Source organism: Bos indicus x Bos taurus, chromosome 4 (assembly GCF_003369695.1).
Source record: "Bos indicus x Bos taurus breed Angus x Brahman F1 hybrid chromosome 4, Bos_hybrid_MaternalHap_v2.0, whole genome shotgun sequence".
NCBI lineage: Eukaryota > Metazoa > Chordata > Mammalia > Artiodactyla > Bovidae > Bos > Bos indicus x Bos taurus.
The window spans coordinates 86757324-86774205 of record NC_040079.1 but is presented as its reverse complement, the minus strand read 5'-3'; the positions used below and the strand labels follow the sequence as shown (position 1 = coordinate 86774205).

The 16882-nt window shown below is 44.3% G+C and overlaps 1 protein-coding gene across 4 annotated transcripts in view; it reads left to right on the top strand.

Annotated features, from left to right (window-relative positions):
• Positions 1–16882, top strand: part of LOC113891607 (multidrug resistance protein 1-like) — a 111665-nt gene that overhangs the window by 55798 nt on the left and 38985 nt on the right. For all 4 annotated transcript variants that reach the window (XR_003510806.1, XM_027539863.1, XM_027539865.1 and 1 more), the window contains 11 exons: positions 553–666; positions 810–920; positions 1008–1133; positions 1240–1443; positions 2285–2455; positions 4450–4611; positions 5660–5836; positions 7653–7799; positions 8997–9104; positions 12669–12746; positions 15440–15523. Coding sequence is in view for 3 of the 4 variants with exons in the window: in XM_027539863.1 (XP_027395664.1) it covers positions 553–666; positions 810–920; positions 1008–1133; positions 1240–1443; positions 2285–2455; positions 4450–4611; positions 5660–5836; positions 7653–7799; positions 8997–9104; positions 12669–12746; positions 15440–15523 (1482 nt within the window). In the remaining variant the exon portion in view is untranslated. The remainder of the gene's footprint in view (positions 1–552; positions 667–809; positions 921–1007; positions 1134–1239; positions 1444–2284; positions 2456–4449; positions 4612–5659; positions 5837–7652; positions 7800–8996; positions 9105–12668; positions 12747–15439; positions 15524–16882) is intronic.

Here is a 16882-nt window from a genome sequence, read left to right as displayed (position 1 = left end):
AATATTTTCCTATGTACTGTTCCACTTGATACAACAACACTAAGATTGCTTGGTAGGGAAAACAGAATCTTGTCTTTTTCTGCAAATAAAGAAATTGAAGTTCAGACTGTCGAAGAATCACCTGAAGACATACAACCATTTAGTGCTTAATCCAGGGTTCAGACCTCAGGTTTCTGAGTCTCATAATAGGGTTTATCTCCACTATACCCTACTGATGTTCTCAAAAAATTCTTGGTCTTTGAAGACATATGAAAATATTCCAGTCATATGGAATTTATTATTTCACGGATCCAGTAAGACTAATTCAGCATTCTCAACTGAAAAGTACTTCAATTTTAAAAATAATAGTTTTTTTTTTTTTTTTCCCTTTTTTTTTTAATTTCAGGTATACACGTGCTCCCCATCCTGAACCCTCCTCCCTCCCAAAAATAATAGTTTTAATAGTCAGTATTCTTATGTTATCTTGCCATGTAAAAATTTAACGATGTTAAAAGTATGAAAAAAGCATGCTAAATACTAAGTAACTCAATGCTTTTACTTCACATTCCTCAGGTCTTCTTTTCTGTATTAATTGGAGCTTTTAGTATTGGACAGGCATCTCCAAACATTGAGGCATTTGCAAACGCAAGAGGAGCAGCTTATGAAGTCTTCAAGATCATTGATCACGTAAGTCTGGGCTGGCCATTTATCTATCTGTCTAAAACAGTCTATTTCTTTATCACTTTTATTCAGCTCTCCACAAATGTAATTGAAAGTATTTATTGTAACCTAGTAGTTGCTGTAACCTTCTGACATTTTATTCTGTTTAGAAACCAAGCATCGACAGCTATTCAAACACTGGGCACAAACCCGACAATATTAAAGGAAATCTGGAATTCAGAAATGTTCACTTCCATTATCCATCTCGAAACGAAGTTAAGGTACAATGAAATGATTACTCAACAGTTCAACAATGTATGTAGTCCTGAAATCTGTGGTTTAAGTTTATTTCTCGTGCGTTCTCATAGATCTTGAAGGGCCTCAACTTGAAGGTAGGGAGTGGGCAGACGGTGGCCCTGGTCGGGAACAGCGGCTGTGGGAAGAGCACCACCGTCCAGCTGATGCAGAGGCTGTATGACCCTACGGAGGGCATGGTGAGATGACTCTTGTTCAGCCAGATGCTGCAGCACTGACTTACCTTAGCAGATCGCACATCACAAATCTGCGCTATGTGGATATCACAGCTCCTTTTTATTTTAGGTCAGTATCGACGGACAGGATATCAGGACCATCAACGTAAGGTATCTGCGGGAGATTATCGGGGTGGTGAGTCAGGAGCCGGTGCTGTTTGCCACCACGATAGCTGAGAACATTCGCTATGGCCGTGAAGATGTCACCATGGATGAGATTCAGAAAGCTGTAAAGGAAGCCAACGCCTATGACTTTATCATGAAACTGCCTAATGTAAGTCCTTCTCCATCTTCGTTGTGCTGGAGGGTCATGGCGTGCTGGCCTGACGCATCGGAAGTCAGGAAAGGAATAAAAACTGGGGGAACTTCCCAAGGTGGCAGATCAAGATGACTCCAGATTTTACAGCTCTAGTAGCATCAACTAGTAGTAGACACACTTTTAAAAATATTTACTTATTTTTTGACTACTCTGGGTCTTCATTGCTGCCAGCCGGGCTTCTCTAGTTGCGGGCGAGGGCTGCTCACTGTGGTGGCTTCTCTGGTTGCAGAGCTCGGGCTCTAGGCACCCAGGTGCCAGTGGTTGTGGCTCCGGGGCTCTGGAGCACAGGCTCAGTAGTTGTGGCACATGGATTAGTTGCTCCATGGCATGTGGGATCTTTCTGGACCAGGGTTCACACAGGTGTCCCCTGCATTGCAAGGAGATTCTTAACCACTGGCCCGTGAGGGAAGACCTGATGTGTTTTTTTAATTCGGGTGGTGATTGCTAAGTTTGAGGCCTCCCAGGTGGTGCCAGTGGTGAAGAACTCACCTCCTAACGCAGGAGATATGAGAGATGCTCCCTGGTTGGGAAGATCCCTGCAGGAGGGCGTGGCAACCCACTCCAGTATTCTTGCCTGGTGAATTCCATGGACAGAGGAGCCTGGTGGGCTTCAGTCCATACAGAGTTGTAGAGTTCAACACGACTGAAGCGACCACACACACACACACACACACACGCAACTGGACCATACTGCTTGTGAGGTTTGGGTTGTTTATAGGATTACGTCCCATCTTAAAAATCTGAGCTGAGATAGCTTATTCTGTTGTTTAATCCTCCTGTGTTTTTGGTGTTGTAGAAATTTGACACCCTGGTTGGAGAGAGAGGAGCCCAGCTAAGCGGTGGACAGAAGCAGAGAATCGCCATCGCCCGGGCCCTGGTTCGCAACCCCAAGATCCTCCTGCTGGACGAGGCCACCTCAGCTCTGGACACGGAGAGTGAAGCAGTGGTTCAGGCGGCCCTGGATAAGGTGGGTGAACCTCAGTTCAATCCTAGCTGGTTTGTAAGCATAAGAACATTCCATTGTTAATTCTTCATAAGAATATTTTTAAAGAAATCTCTCCTAAAGTAATTCTTTAAGCTATTAAAACCATCAGGCCTCTCTGGATCTGTATAACTTCTATCTCTCTGGTATATTTTTAGGTAGAGATGAATAAACTTTCATTGAAAGATACTTGTACATTTTTTTAAGTTAAACAATGAGAAATATAGACTCAGATGAAAGTTGGTCTTCATTGTGCTCTTAAAAACTTAGCCTTAGAGATCACCCTGATACTTAGGTTTTATGAGTTTTTACTGTTGTCAACACGAGGAAGGTTTACATCTAGTTCTTAAGAGGTCAGATGCCTATCAAAGACAATGGGAAATGAGAGACCTCTTATCTTGAGGAGAGTGCCAGAGAGTTGATGACGCTGGGAATGAAATGAAATGTCCTTGACCGTCAACAGAGTTCGACCTTCCTGCAGTACCTGAGTCCGTGTGACTCATTCATTGGCTAGACGTGAGTGTGTGGCCACGCCCGTTACCGTGTGCTTGGTCTCCGGTGTCTGATGATAAGTAGGCTCGCTCTGTGAGGACACGGAGCGCGGAAACCTTTTAACCCGTAAGTGCTGTGAGTTGAAGTGCTCCTGGCAGAACTGAAAGATAAACTCATTTATGCTCCAACTATCCCCCTCTTCTAATAACAAAACAACTCTGTTTCTCTAAACATCCTGTCAGAGTGCGTAACAGATTGTTGAGACAAGAAAAAGAAAAAAAATCCTGAACAATTTTGTGGACCAGAATAGATGGAGATGCGACTGAGTCTGCTTTTTCCTCTTCTCTTTGCTTATCTGTGTTTTCTTTCTATTCTACGGTGTTACTATGTATTAAATTATTAATAAAATGAATTTAGAAAGGTTGCATTTAAAAAGACCTTTTCCTGTTCATGCACATTTAGAAGGGGCATTCCACATCTCATCCTTTGAAAACGTCCAAAGACTTGATCGTCTTCTCTGCTTTCTAGTTGTTTCCACCTGATTTTTCTGATGTGCATTTCTTTTTCTTCCAGGACTTTTTCTCGCTTCTCTTTTTCAAACTGATCGTTATACCTCTTTTTGCTAGCTTATTCTGAGAATTTTATTGCTAGTTCCCGAAGAGAAATATGAATAAGAAAAATTATAAGCATTGGGAAAGTTACAAAGGTTAAAAAAATCTCAGACAAGTGCTGGTTATCTGGCTTTGTTCCATATGAAAATAAAAATGAGATTGGGTGTTTAAGACATTTACTTAACTCCTTAGTTTTTTCCATAATGCTTCTCCCTAGAAATAAGCATCATTTATTAAGCACTTACTGTGTACATCACAGTGCTACCTGTGCATTATTGTATAGCACAACCACTCCAGAAAGTAGCCTTGTACTATTAATATCCCCATTGGATATGTGAATAAGTTGAACCTCACACAGGTTTAAAGACTTGTGTAAGATCCTGGAATGCATATAGAGCAGAGCTAAGATTTGAGTTCACATCAGTGTAACCCTGAAGTCCGGCCTTTGCTGCCTCACATCTGTTGTTTGTCTTGGTCATCCGGATGTCTGAGAGAGCACAGGGTGACCTCCTGGGGGACTTGGTGCTGGCTGCCTTGCACAGATCGCAGCAGGCCTGTATCTGCTCCGATCGACTGATTCCTGGGCTCTCGAGTGTTGTACCTTGATTATTACGTAAACTTAGGCTAGTAGAGATGGAGTAGAATCTTAGAGGCTTACATAGTATTAATATGAGACTATCATATTTGTGTTTATACTTATTAAAACATCATTTTAAACCATTAACAATACATTTACTGAAGCCAGAGACTGCCTCATATAGCTTACACAGTTTTGCAATGTTCAGGGCATTGGTGGTCAGTAAATATACATTGAATTACTGAATTTTTTTCATATAATCATTCATGTATTCAAAAATGAGATTTTTTTCCCTTTAGGCCAGAGAAGGCCGGACCACCATTGTGATAGCACATCGTCTGTCCACGGTTCGTAATGCTGATGTCATCGCTGGTCTTGATGATGGAGTCATTGTGGAGGAAGGCAATCACAATGAGCTCATGGGGAAGAGAGGCATTTACTTCAAACTTGTCACAATGCAGGTATAGTCTAGCAGTTTCCTCAAGTATCTCAGGCATGAGCTGATTTTTCTGTATTTGGTGCTATAAATAAATGTTACTATTGATTATCTTGAGAAGAGGGAAAAAATTTTTGGGTAGGAAGCAGAGGGAGTGAGGATCACACCAGGTTTTAGATTTTTTTTTTCCCTCTTGAAAGGAGAGAAATGAAGAAGGATAGAGAAAGGTAAAGTTAAAAAGGCTTAAAAGTGAGCTATCCACTCTAGCAAGGGCTTCTTAGAGGCCCAGTGGTAAAGAATCTGCCTGCCAAGCAAGAGACATGAGTTCAATCCCTAGGTCAGGAAGATCCCCTGGAGAAGGAAATGGCAACCCACTCCAGTATTCTTGCTGGGAAAATTGCACAGCCAGAGGAGCCTGGCAGGTTACGTTCTATGGGATTGCAAAAAGAGTAGGACCCGACTGAGTGGCTAACCAGCTGCCGCAGCAGTATCCACTCTAGCAGCTGCTAGCCACACGTGGCTGTTGAGCACATTAGTGGTGGGTAATCTGAATCGAAGTGTTTGTAAGTCGAAAATGCATACCAGAGTCCAAAGACTTGGTCCAAAGAAAAATGCAAGCTATCTCAAAAAGTTTTTACACTGATTACATGTTAATCTAATATCTTAGATACATTAAAGGTTAGATAAAATATATAATTAAAACTAACTTTACCTATCACTTTTTTTTGACATGTCTACTGAAAACATTGTGTCTCACAGTATGACTTGCACCGTTATTTGTGTGATGTCACTGGTCCAAAGCAAATCTGATTGAGCCAAAATCACTCACACACAGGAGGTGACTAGATAAGATACTCGGAATGGATGCCAGATTGTTTCAGCATAGTTTATGGGGATCCTTATTTAATGGTTTCAATTTTCAAATATAATCACACCAAAAAAATGGCAGTTCCACTTCATCCTTTCCCAAAGGGACTTAAATTACCATTTTCCTTGATATCTGCTGTTGAGCAATTAGATTTCATTGGTTAACTCCGCCTAACCAACTTATGCATATTTCTTGTTTATTTTAGACAAAAGGAAATGAACTTGAATTAGAAAATACCCCTGGTGAATCCCTAAGTAAAATTGAGGACTTGTACACGTCCTCCCAAGATTCAAGATCCAGTCTAATCAGAAGAAAATCAACTCGCAGGAGTATCCGTGGATCCCAAAGCCGGGACAGAAAGCTCAGTTCAGAAGAAACTTTGGTACAAAGGAGGCTGCAGACTGATGTCTTTAAGAGTGGGCTAAGGCTGGGATAGGGGTGGGAGCAAGAAAGGGTTATCCAGAATTCCCTGTCCTATCCCTTAGCTTGGTCCACAGACCCAAATCTCAACGTGTTAACTCTAAGGTGGAATTTATGAATGATAATTTATAGGATAAGAACTTTAGAATTAGAGTTTATAATGTAAAGAGATAATAGTGAGTTTTCAAATACAGACATTTTTGTTCTTTCATCGTTACAAATATGTTTGTCATGTTCAGTTCAGTCGCTCAGTCGCGTCTGACTCTTTGCGACCCCATGAATCGCAGCACGCCAGGCCTCCCTGTCTATCACCAGCTCCCGGAGTTCACTCAGACTCATGTCCATCGAGTCAGTGATGCCATCCAGCCATCTCATCCTCTGTCGTCCCCTTCTCCTCCTGCCCCCTACCCCTCCAGCATCAGAGTCTTTTCCAATGAGTCAACTCTTCGCATGAGGTGGCCAAACTACTGGAGTTTCAGCTTTAGCATCATGCCTTCCAAAGACATCCCAGGGATGATCTCCTTCAGAATGGACCGGTTGGATCTCCTTGCAGTCCAAGGGACTCTCAAGAGTCTTCTCCAACACCACAGTTCAAAAGCATCAATTCTTCAGCGCTCAGCTTTCTTCACAGTCCAACTCTCACATGCATACATGACCACAGGAAAAACCATAGCATTGACTAGAGGGACCTTTGTTGGCAAAGTAATGTCTCTGCTTTTGAATATGCTTTCTAGGTTGGTCATAACTTTCCTTCCAAGGAGTAAGCGTCTTTTAATTTCATGGCTGCAGTCACTATCTGCAGTGATTTTGGAGCCCAAAAAAATAAAGTCTGAACACTGTTTCCATTGTTTCCCCATCTACTTCCCATGAAGTGATGGGACCAGATGCCATGATCTTAGTTTTCTGAATGTTGAGCTTTAAGCCAACTTTTTCACTCTCTCTTTCACTTTTGTCAAGAGGCTTTTTAGTTGCTCTTCACTTTCTGCCATAAGGGTGGTGTCATCTGCATATCTGAGGTTATTGATATTTCTCCCGGCAATCTAGATTCCAGCTTGTGCTTCTTCTAGCCCAGCGTTTCTCATGATGTACTGTGCATATAAGTTAAATAAGCAGGGTGACAATATACAGCCTTGATGTACTCCTTTTCCTATTTGGAACCAGTCTGTTGTTCCATGTCCAGTTCTAACTGTTGCTTCCTGACCTGCATACAGGTTTCTCAAGAGTCAGGTCAGGTGGTCTGGTATTCCCATCTCTTTCAGAATTTTCCACAGTTTATTGTGATCCACACAGTCAAAGGCTTTGGCATAGTCAATAAAGCAGAAATAGAGCACAGTCTGTCAGATCTCTCCACCATGACCCGCCCATCTTGGGTGGCCCCACGGGCATGGCTTAGTTTCATTGAATTAGACAAGGCTGTGGTCCTAGTGTGATTAGAGTGACTAGTTTTCTTTGATTATGGTTTCAGTGTGTTTGCTCTCTGATGCCCTCTTGCAACACCTGCCATCTTACTTGGGTTTCTCTTACCTTGGATCCAGATGTACGGTCAGACTTAAATATTTATGGAATCATCATGTATTTCTTTAAAAATGAAGGCACAATGTAACAGAATCTGTCTGTACTCTTTAAAAAAGATTTATATAGCCGTCAGTTGATAAGGAAGTAGGAATAAGATCTATTTGTTTACAAATTGTTTCATAGAGAAAAACTGTATATCAGTTCAATCCATTAAGATCAGTTATTTTCCTAACAGGTTTGTTGTAATATTTTGTGTTTTCCAGGATGAAAGTGTACCTCCAGTTTCCTTTTGGAGGATTCTGAAGCTGAATATAACTGAATGGCCTTATTTTGTGGTTGGTGTATTTTGCGCCATTATAAATGGAGCTCTGCAACCAGCATTCTCAGTCATATTTTCAAGGATTATAGGAGTAAGTGTTTATGTTCATTTTGGCGACTTACCTGTGAGTCCTGACTAAAGAATGAACTGTTTGTATTTGTAAATTTATATAAAAGCCACAAAAACGTGCATTGTACCTTCATATAACAGCTTGAAGATGTAGAAGTTTTATTTGTGTTAGGAAAACTGATTTTTCAAAACTTACTTTGTCGTGGCAGTTGGTTTCTATCCCAGGGCCCTGGGAATGAGGTCCTGTAAATCAGTCCATGAAACTGACCAGGTGACTGTCCCCTACCTGCCATCGCTGGACTCTGAGTCAGCCTCAGCAACAGTTCTGTGACTGGTGTATAGGGTTCCTCGTGTATTCATCTCACCAGCTCAAGGAAGAGCCAGTCTCTGACTCGTGTACTTGTCAGGACGTGATGGGGCTGAGCACTTGGCCTCTGTGGGATGTCCATCCCACGTATTAAGATGAAAACAAATGGGACGGCTTGAAAAGACTCAGGCTGACAGATACTGGTCGCCCTGCTTTTCATGGTGTCATTTTCAACCATAAAGTTACAATCTCACAAGTCAGATTTTGGTGCAGTGTGAAGGAAGATGGTTTTCTTTCTCTGTGAAGTGGTTGTTCTCTGCATGCTTTTTGAGCCCAAGGCATCCTGTTTAGCTCTTTTAACCAAGGTCTCCCAGTGTGGTTCCGGGTGAGCTGGCTGTAGTTCCCCACTGTCTGTCTAACAGGCCACCCTACAAAGAAGGCTGGCTGAAGAAGCCTCCTTTCTTCAGAGAGACCTGGGCTGAATATATGAGCTCACTTCCTGGGCTCTCCAAAACCACATCAGCAGATGTGTCTGCAGACACCTTGAGACAGTTGGAAATGTCGCCGTGTGAAACAACAGACTGCCATACAGTGTAGTTTCCATCAGAGGAATAAGACAGTATTTGTTCCCAGTTCTGCGGTAGTGGGTTTGGTGCTGACTTGAAGCACCCATTACTTCAAGAAGGAGTATGAGCAGAGGAAGAGTTGGATGGATCAATGAATGAGTGACAGGCCTTGGGCCCTAGGGAAGGCACGATACCGCCCCATTGAAGTCTGGCCTTCGGGAAGCCTGCCTGAGCTCCACATGCTAAGGCCCTCTTGACCCCAAGTACTATAACTAGGTGTAAAATGGGTCAGACTGTGAATGATTTCGTCAGTGGTACTGAAACCCTTAAATATTTTCTTTGCCAGATCTTCACCAGAAATGTGGATAATGAAACCAAACGACAGAACAGTAACTTGTTTTCACTGTTGTTTCTAATCCTTGGAATTATTTCTTTTATTACATTTTTCCTTCAGGTAAGTGTCCACATTTTCATTTTCTTTTTCCATTTGGAGAAATGTATCATTACCCAACTGGCAGGATTTATTAAACATCTGTGTGATTTGCTGTTTAGTAGAGTCGTTCCTCTAGTCACTGGGCTCTTAGCAGTCAGTTTCCTTGACTTAAATCAAAGATGTTTTCTTCCTGTGGCTTCCTCTTACACCCCAAGGGAAGGAACCCTTGCTTCCTTCCTTCTCCCCACCTTCTCCCCTGACTGGAAATGTTCATGAAGTCAGAGGGAACGGAGTGTTTGATCTAACACAATGATTGGAAGTAAAAGCAGGGGTCTTAGAAATGGAAGCTAAGGGGAGCTGTGGACGCATGTTTGGATATATAAGTACTGCCATCCAGTTCTGATACTCAAGTATCTTCCAGTGTTCTAAAAGCAAGAACAAACCTCAGAGCCCCATAAGCCAGTCATGCTGATTTTAAAAATATCTGAAGAGTTTGTCATTCTTTTCCTGAAGAAGGAACCTTTCTAATGATGGAAGAATGTCAGTCTTCAAACAAAAACTGTAGTAAGCATATTCAAAGTATGCTTTTACAGATTGCAGATCATTTGGCTGAAATGAAATTGCCAGGAGTTTAAGCACTCTAGATGCTCCGCATCGTAAGGCAGTATGGGCTTTGGTGTTAGGTGTAGGGTCAGGTATGAGTTGCACCAGTTCCTAATTCTGTGTCCTTGGGCAAGTAAATAACTGAAACTGTGTAAGCCTCGGTTCCCTCATCTGTTAGAATGGGGAGAATGGCAGCTGACTCTTGATGATGAAAAGAGGTAAGGTCCTACTTGTGTGTGAGATGATTATAAACATAATCACTTATTAAATGAATGAGTGGTTGCAGCTGCTGCTAAGTTGCTTCAGTCGTGTCTGACTCTGTGTGACCCCATAGATGGCAGCCCATCAGGCTCCTCTGTCCCTGGGATTCTCCAGGCAAGAATACTGGAGTGGGTTGCCATTTCCTTCTCCAATGCATGCCTGCATGCTAAGTCACTTCAGTTATGTCTGACTCTGTGCGACCCTATGGACAGCAGCCCTCCAGGCTCCTCTGTCCATGGGATTCTCTAGGCAAGAATACTGAAGTGGGTTGCCATTTCCTTCTCCAGAATGAGTGGTTAGTCACATGTAATTTTTAAAGATAGAACTCTATTTTGCATGGTGTGAGTATGTTTATATATTTTGAATAGACAGGACACTTTTCTGGACATGATAGGAGATCCCAAATCCTGGACTGTTTTGTTACTGAGTCCTTCAAGTCTCTTTGGGGAATCTGATCAAACGAGAATAAATGTGACACTCTAACTTGTATACAGATTGTCATACTAAGTATTAACGCCAGAGAAGTTGGGAGAATGTAGAGGTTGCTGAGGGTGCAGTTGGTTAAGGAGTTGGGAGCAGAATAGGCTTTGAGCTGGAAATCTGAATTGGTGACGCAAAGGCAGACAAAGTGGTACCTTTGTCACACAGTGATGCCCAGGGAGAGTGGAGCCTGGCTTGCCTGGCAAACCGGGGTGAGAACAAAGGCTCTGAATTCCAGGACCTCAGAAGTGCAGAGGTGGCACTGTGCCAACAATGGGATTAGAACATGGTGTTAGCCCCTCATTTAGAAAAGCAAGGAAGGAGCTCACTGGGGGATAGTCCAGGCTCTGGGTGCTCATTCTGGTTAAGATTCTTTAGATGCACATCAGATTCCAGCTCTGCCACCTTAGAACTGTAGCCTCTGGCCACTTCCCAGCCTCCCTCAACCTCCATTTCTTCTGTAAAGTGGTAATTATAGGTTTGTCCTGAGGACTTGTAGAGATAATGTTCCTGACATACTTACAATGGCTGCTACTGCTAAGTCACTTCAGTCTTGTCCTACTCTGTGCGACCCCCATAGACAGCAGCCCACCAGGCTCCCCCGACCCTGGGATTCTCCAGGCAAGAACACTGGAGTGGGTTGCCATTTCCTTCTCCAATACATGAAAATGAAAAGTGAAAGTGAAGTCGCTCAGTCGTGTCCGACTCTTCTCGACCCCATGAACTGTAGCCCACCAGGCTCCTCTGTCCATGGGATTTTCCAGGCAAGAGTACTGGAGTGGGGTGCCATTGCCTTCTCTGGCTAGTTCTCAACCAAATGACAAGAGTAGTATTCTCATAGTGGGCAAGATAGTTGAGGTTGCATTCAGTTTAAAGCAGAAACCTTCATCTGGTCATTTCCTAGTAAAGTTAATCATTTTGGTAACGACAGGCTTCAACTCAGTTAATCCAGGGTCTCTTTCTCTCCCCCTTGTCCCTGGTGGTGTGTACTAGCAGAGAGGGTACGCAGTATTGCAGCACTGGGTGGGGGGCGCTGGTCTGTGCACCTCCCCTGCCCCCCGCTTCACACTGGTGACCGGAGGGGCTGGTGGCCTGCAGTTACATGGTCCAGCCTGGCTGTCCCCCTTGATCAGGACCACGAGGAAGAGTTCGCTTTCTCTCCACTTGGGCTCTTTGCCTGTGTTTCTCCTCTCTCTCTCTCTCTCTCTCTCTCTCTCTCTCTCTCTCTCTCTCTGTCTCTCTCTCGATGATGTCCAGCCTGCCCCCTGGGAGTGTGGAGGAGCTACGGTTGCCTTCCATCGTGTCTCAGATGCTGCAGGAGACTCTGGGCTCTTCTTAGGGCTTCCCATCTTCCAAAGCACCATCCAGCCATTTCCATTCTGTTCTCCCTGGGCCATTGTGTGGCAGGCTCCATCTGTGAAATTCCCTTCCCGGAGCTCCAGAGAGAAAGTGGCGCAGTGCCTCAGTCTGGCTCTGTATATCCCCAAGCTCCCAGGACGAGGGTCTGTCCTCCTTCCTCCCCAGATGTGGCCCAGCATGGCCATACAATCACATCTTATGCTCGTCTCTCCTCCCAGGCATAGGTCATATCCTTGGGAAAGGGGGGAGATCAGTGCAGAAAACTCTGTCTCCAGTAAGCCTTCCTTTCCAACCTATTTCTTTCCTAGACTTTGCCTTTTCTTTTGACTTGGAAACAAAGCATTTGATATCTTTGTTCTCTGCATCTTGTATGGCTGGAGCGGCTGCAGATTCCTGTTTTTCCAGGTTGCACCTCAGGTCTGGTGTAATTGTGACCAGTGCCCGCCCCTCACCCCCCGCAATTCACTCTCAAAAATTTTCCTGCTTGGGATGATTCATAATATAAACCCCTGGGTTAGGGTCGAATTCCCCTTGCCATGGGAACAACTCCCCAACTTCCTCAGTGGCAGGCCATGGTTCCTGAGAGAGAGAAGCGGGAGTGGGAAGGGAGACAGAGGAACCACTTTCCTGTAGATCCGCAATGGGCCCGCCGGCTGGTTGGGGCGCGGCAGTGTCGATGTCAGAACCAGATCCTCCCAGCTCTGCTGGTGGTGTGCCACGCTCTCGTGGTCGCTGTTTGAGGAGCAGGGCCGCCAAGCCTTGAAACCGGGCTTCCGACTTTGGTGTCCTGCCCCGGCGCTGACCCCACGTCCCTTTCCCGCGGTGTCGCCGGCGGCCGGGCCTCTGACCAGCCTTCTCCCTGTGGCGTGTCCCTCCCCACAGGGCTTCACTTTCGGCAAAGCGGGCGAGATCCTCACCAGGCGGCTGCGGTACCTGGTTTTCAGGTCGATGCTGAGGCAGGTAGGTCTGCCGGGGATGGCGCCCGGGGAGTGTGCACTGTGCCCTGTGGGCAGGCGCTGGGATTGCTGTTGGGGCCGCAGAGCGAGCCCGGGGTGCTCTGCTGGGGATGGGCTCGGGACCAGGGTCCCCGCGCGCCAGATGGCGTCTCCCAGGCGGGCTCCCCTCCACCCTCCGCCTCAGCAGCTGCAGGCGTAGGAGATGGAAGCAATATTCCGTGCCCCCACATCCCTCTCCTCTCCTTCTTTCCTTCTCTCCCCGGGAGACCCGTGATGCTCGTGTTTATTCCTGCCAAGAGGTGCCCTCTGAACCCTTTGTTTCCACAGATCAAAAGTCAGCCCCGCGGCCCACTTGCTGCTGCTTGGTTTCTGTGCTGGGGCTTGGCTGATAGACTCGTTCCAGCTGCACTGTTACTAGCGGATAGTGACTTAGGTCTCCCACACTGGGCACCTCCCAGGCCCTGACAGCACGTGGATGTGAATGTTTCTCAGGGGAAGGGGGAGAGGGGTCCTACACATGTCACTCAAAGCAGATCAGTTCAAAGGGTCTTTAACAATCACGCACATTTTGCCTGTGACTTTGTAACTTTACATTTTAAAAGCACTAATACGGTGATACTTCAGAAGAATGCCTCAGATATACCTGGGGAGATGGGGCAGGGTTTAAACCCTGGCTCATAAGTATAATGACCCCCTGCTGCTTAAAAACAAGCCCTGTTTATGGGGATTGCTGGCTTGGGACTGACAGAGCCAGGACCAAGTCCGGTGAGTGAGAGAGCACTGTTTGGTGTAGGGCCTCTTGTCAGGATTTTCAGTCAGACGGTATTTATAACAGATCCGAACTAGACTCAGGGCCTGGGCCCAGGGCTAAAATGCCCCATTCCCCTGCCAGGCCGTAGGCCGACTCCTAGGCCCCTTATACTTTGGATTTGAGCTGAGGATTTGTGTCATACCGTCTCTACCAATTATTCAGTCCGGCCATCATGCATTAAGTGCCTTCTGCTTACAAGGCATAATACTAGGTATTGTAAGGTCTTCAAGTCAGAGTGGTGCCTGTGTATGTGGCAGCTGTGTTCCAATGGGGGAGATACTTAAGCACTTAACAATTTTAAAAAACCAAATGGATATGTACTATAATAAATTATAATGCATTATAATTCATTTTTTCTTAAATATTTGATAAATGCTGCTTTAACTGCAAATCACAGTTAAGGTAAGTTCTTAGGACCTTAGTTATTTTTGTAACAGACAAAAACTGAGACACTCACAATATTTTTAGTGTTTTTGTATTTAAAAGTGTAAGTGGTTTTATAAAGAAAATCCTGTTTTATGTTGAGTGTTAAACTTTAATCTAGACTTCTTTGGTTTATTTTTTTTTTTTAACCCGATTCATTTATTTGGCCATAAACTATAGTCAGCTGTTTATTTGACTTCTCTATTTGAATGTCTATTAAGAATTTCATACCAAATGTCTCCAAAACAGCTTTGGACACCCCTCCCACCCTTTGCCAAAGGGCTTACTCCTCACCTAGACCTCCCCAATATCAGTAAATGGCCCCTCCATTCTGCCAGTTGCTCAGGTTAAAGTCCTAGGAGTTGTCCTTGTCTCCTCTTCTTTGTCCGATATTACAACAGCCTCCTAACCTGTCTCACTGCCTCAATCGTTATCCTAGTTCACTCATTCATTGCCCAAGAACCAGAATCATTCTTCTAAAATAAAAGTTAAATCACATCCCTCTGCTTAAAAGCTGCTGAAAGTTGCCCATATCTCTCAGGGTAAAATCTGGTATCTTGTTTTTTTTGTCCATGTGATGCAGCTTGTGGGATCTTAGTTCTCTGACTAGGGATTGAACCCAGGCCCTCAGCAGTGAAAGCGTGGAGTCCTAGCCACTGGACCACCAGGGAATTCCCCAAATTTGGAATCTTTGCATTTGCCAGTAAAGTCACAAACTCTGTGTCCCCACTACCTCCCCAGACCTCACCTCCTAGAGCTTCACCTCCTTCCCCATATACAGTCTACTCTCTACACTTTGGCTGACGTAAGTGGATATGGGGGTAGGGAAGAGGGAGAGCCCAGTGAGCATGGATGTCTGTCCTGAGGAAGAGGCAGCTTCTGTACATTTACATGGAGGTGCTTTTAAGGCTGGTGACGACCTTTACGCTTTCTTGCTTGTATGTGAGCAGATCAAAAATGCCTCTGCCTCGGGGCTTTTGCACGTGCTGTCCCTTCCTTGTCCAGATACTCTCATCCCTCTCCGTACTCAGGTCTCTGCTCAAAGGTCACCTGAGAAGGCCTTCTCGCTCACCTCCCCAGTCTATAAAATGGTGCCGCCCCCTCTTCTTTTCCCTTCTTACCCCATTCTGGTTTTCTCCCTAGCATTATTACCCCTTGGCATGGTGTATATTAATTTGTGGCGTCTGTCCCTGGAATCTGCTTCATGAAAGCAGCAAGTCTGTCATTTTTGTTCACTGTTGAATAGGTCCAACACCTGGCAATTATGTTTGGAACAGAGTAGGCACTCAAAAATTTTTATTTGAGAAATGTTCTGTTTATGACTTTATTAAGTCCTTTTCTTATCTATTCAGTGTCAAATCCTAAGTGCTTAATGTAGGGGATAAGGGCACCCTGTGAGTCTCTTGAGCTGAAGGTCTCATGCGTCAGGCTTTGAGATAATGAAATGAGTTTCTCTGCCACAGGATGTGAGCTGGTTCGATGACCCTAAAAACACCACGGGAGCATTGACGACCAGGCTTGCCAATGACGCCGCTCAAGTTAAAGGGGTATGACTGCCTCCTTTCTGCTGTGATTGTCCTAATGGGCCATTTAGAATTTGAGCATGAAACTAATTCTCTCGCTACAGTTAATTCTCATCATCATTTAGAAAATGTCAAACCTTTAACCTATGCGATATAGCATGTGTCTTATGGAAAAAATATTATCTGTTTAAATATCATATGCTGTATCACTATAACAGTGATGAATTTTGAGCTTTGTTTTGTTATTTTCCATCTTATTCATGGCATAATCTAAATATATGTAGAAGGATAATTATTTAAAAAGGAATTATTTATCAGTGTATCATGCAAGCCCAGTCTTTTTTTTTTTAATCTTTTCAGTCTGTTTTAATGCTTTGCTAATCCCCAGAAAATTGTAATTGCTACTGAAAAAAAGTGTGTGTAGTTGCTGTAAGAAAATTTAGGGGCACTGAATTCAGAGGGGAGGGAAGAAAATTTAGACAAAGGTTGAAAGAAATGAAACGAGTATGAAAAAATTAAAACAAGGGTAAAAGGAACAATTGTATCAGACTATAAAACTTAAATTCTGCTGCTACATGAATCTCTTTAATTAATATAACTAGAAACTATTAGACCAGCAGGTTTTGATTGGTGGGTAAAGTGATAATTTCTTCTTTAACTGCACCATGTGTGCAAACTAAGTTGCTTCAGTCGTGTCTGAGTCTTTGCGACCCTATGGACTGTGGCCCGCCAGGCTCCTCTGTCCATGAGGATTCTCCAGGCAAGAATACTGGAGTGGGTTTCCATGCCCTCCTCCAGAGGATCTTCCTGACCCAGGGACTGAGCCCACGTCTGTTACGTCTCCTGCCTTGGCAGGCGGGTTCTTTACCACTAGTGCCACCTGGTCTATTTATGACAAAAATCCACAGGATGATGGATTTTGTCTTAACCTTGTTGCACTCTTGGGCTCTGGCTTTAGAATGTTACCTACCCTCCTCCTCGTTGAAAAACTTCTGGCTTCTAGTAATCTATGCTCTCCCATGGAGTGTTCTAGAGACTCTTTTTCTGTATGAGGAATAGATATTGGGATGGTGAATGTGTCATTAGAATAAAGAACAGTAACCAGTGCAAAGTCACCAAAAGCATTTAATCATACTATGCCAAGGGGCTTACTTCCCCGCCAGCTTAAGGTTCTAGGTTTTTTTGGATCATCTTTCATGTACATTAAAGAAGCACTTTAATCCATTTTACTTATTTCCGTGGCCTTGGCTGCCATCCTCAGTGAAACGTTTATGTGTATGGAAGCTTAGGTACTGGAGTAATTTGTCTGCTGTGAACTTGGGGGATGTTCTGAGTGCTTCTTGCAGTTGGGTGCTGTGGGAAATGAGTTCTGAGTAGGGCTTG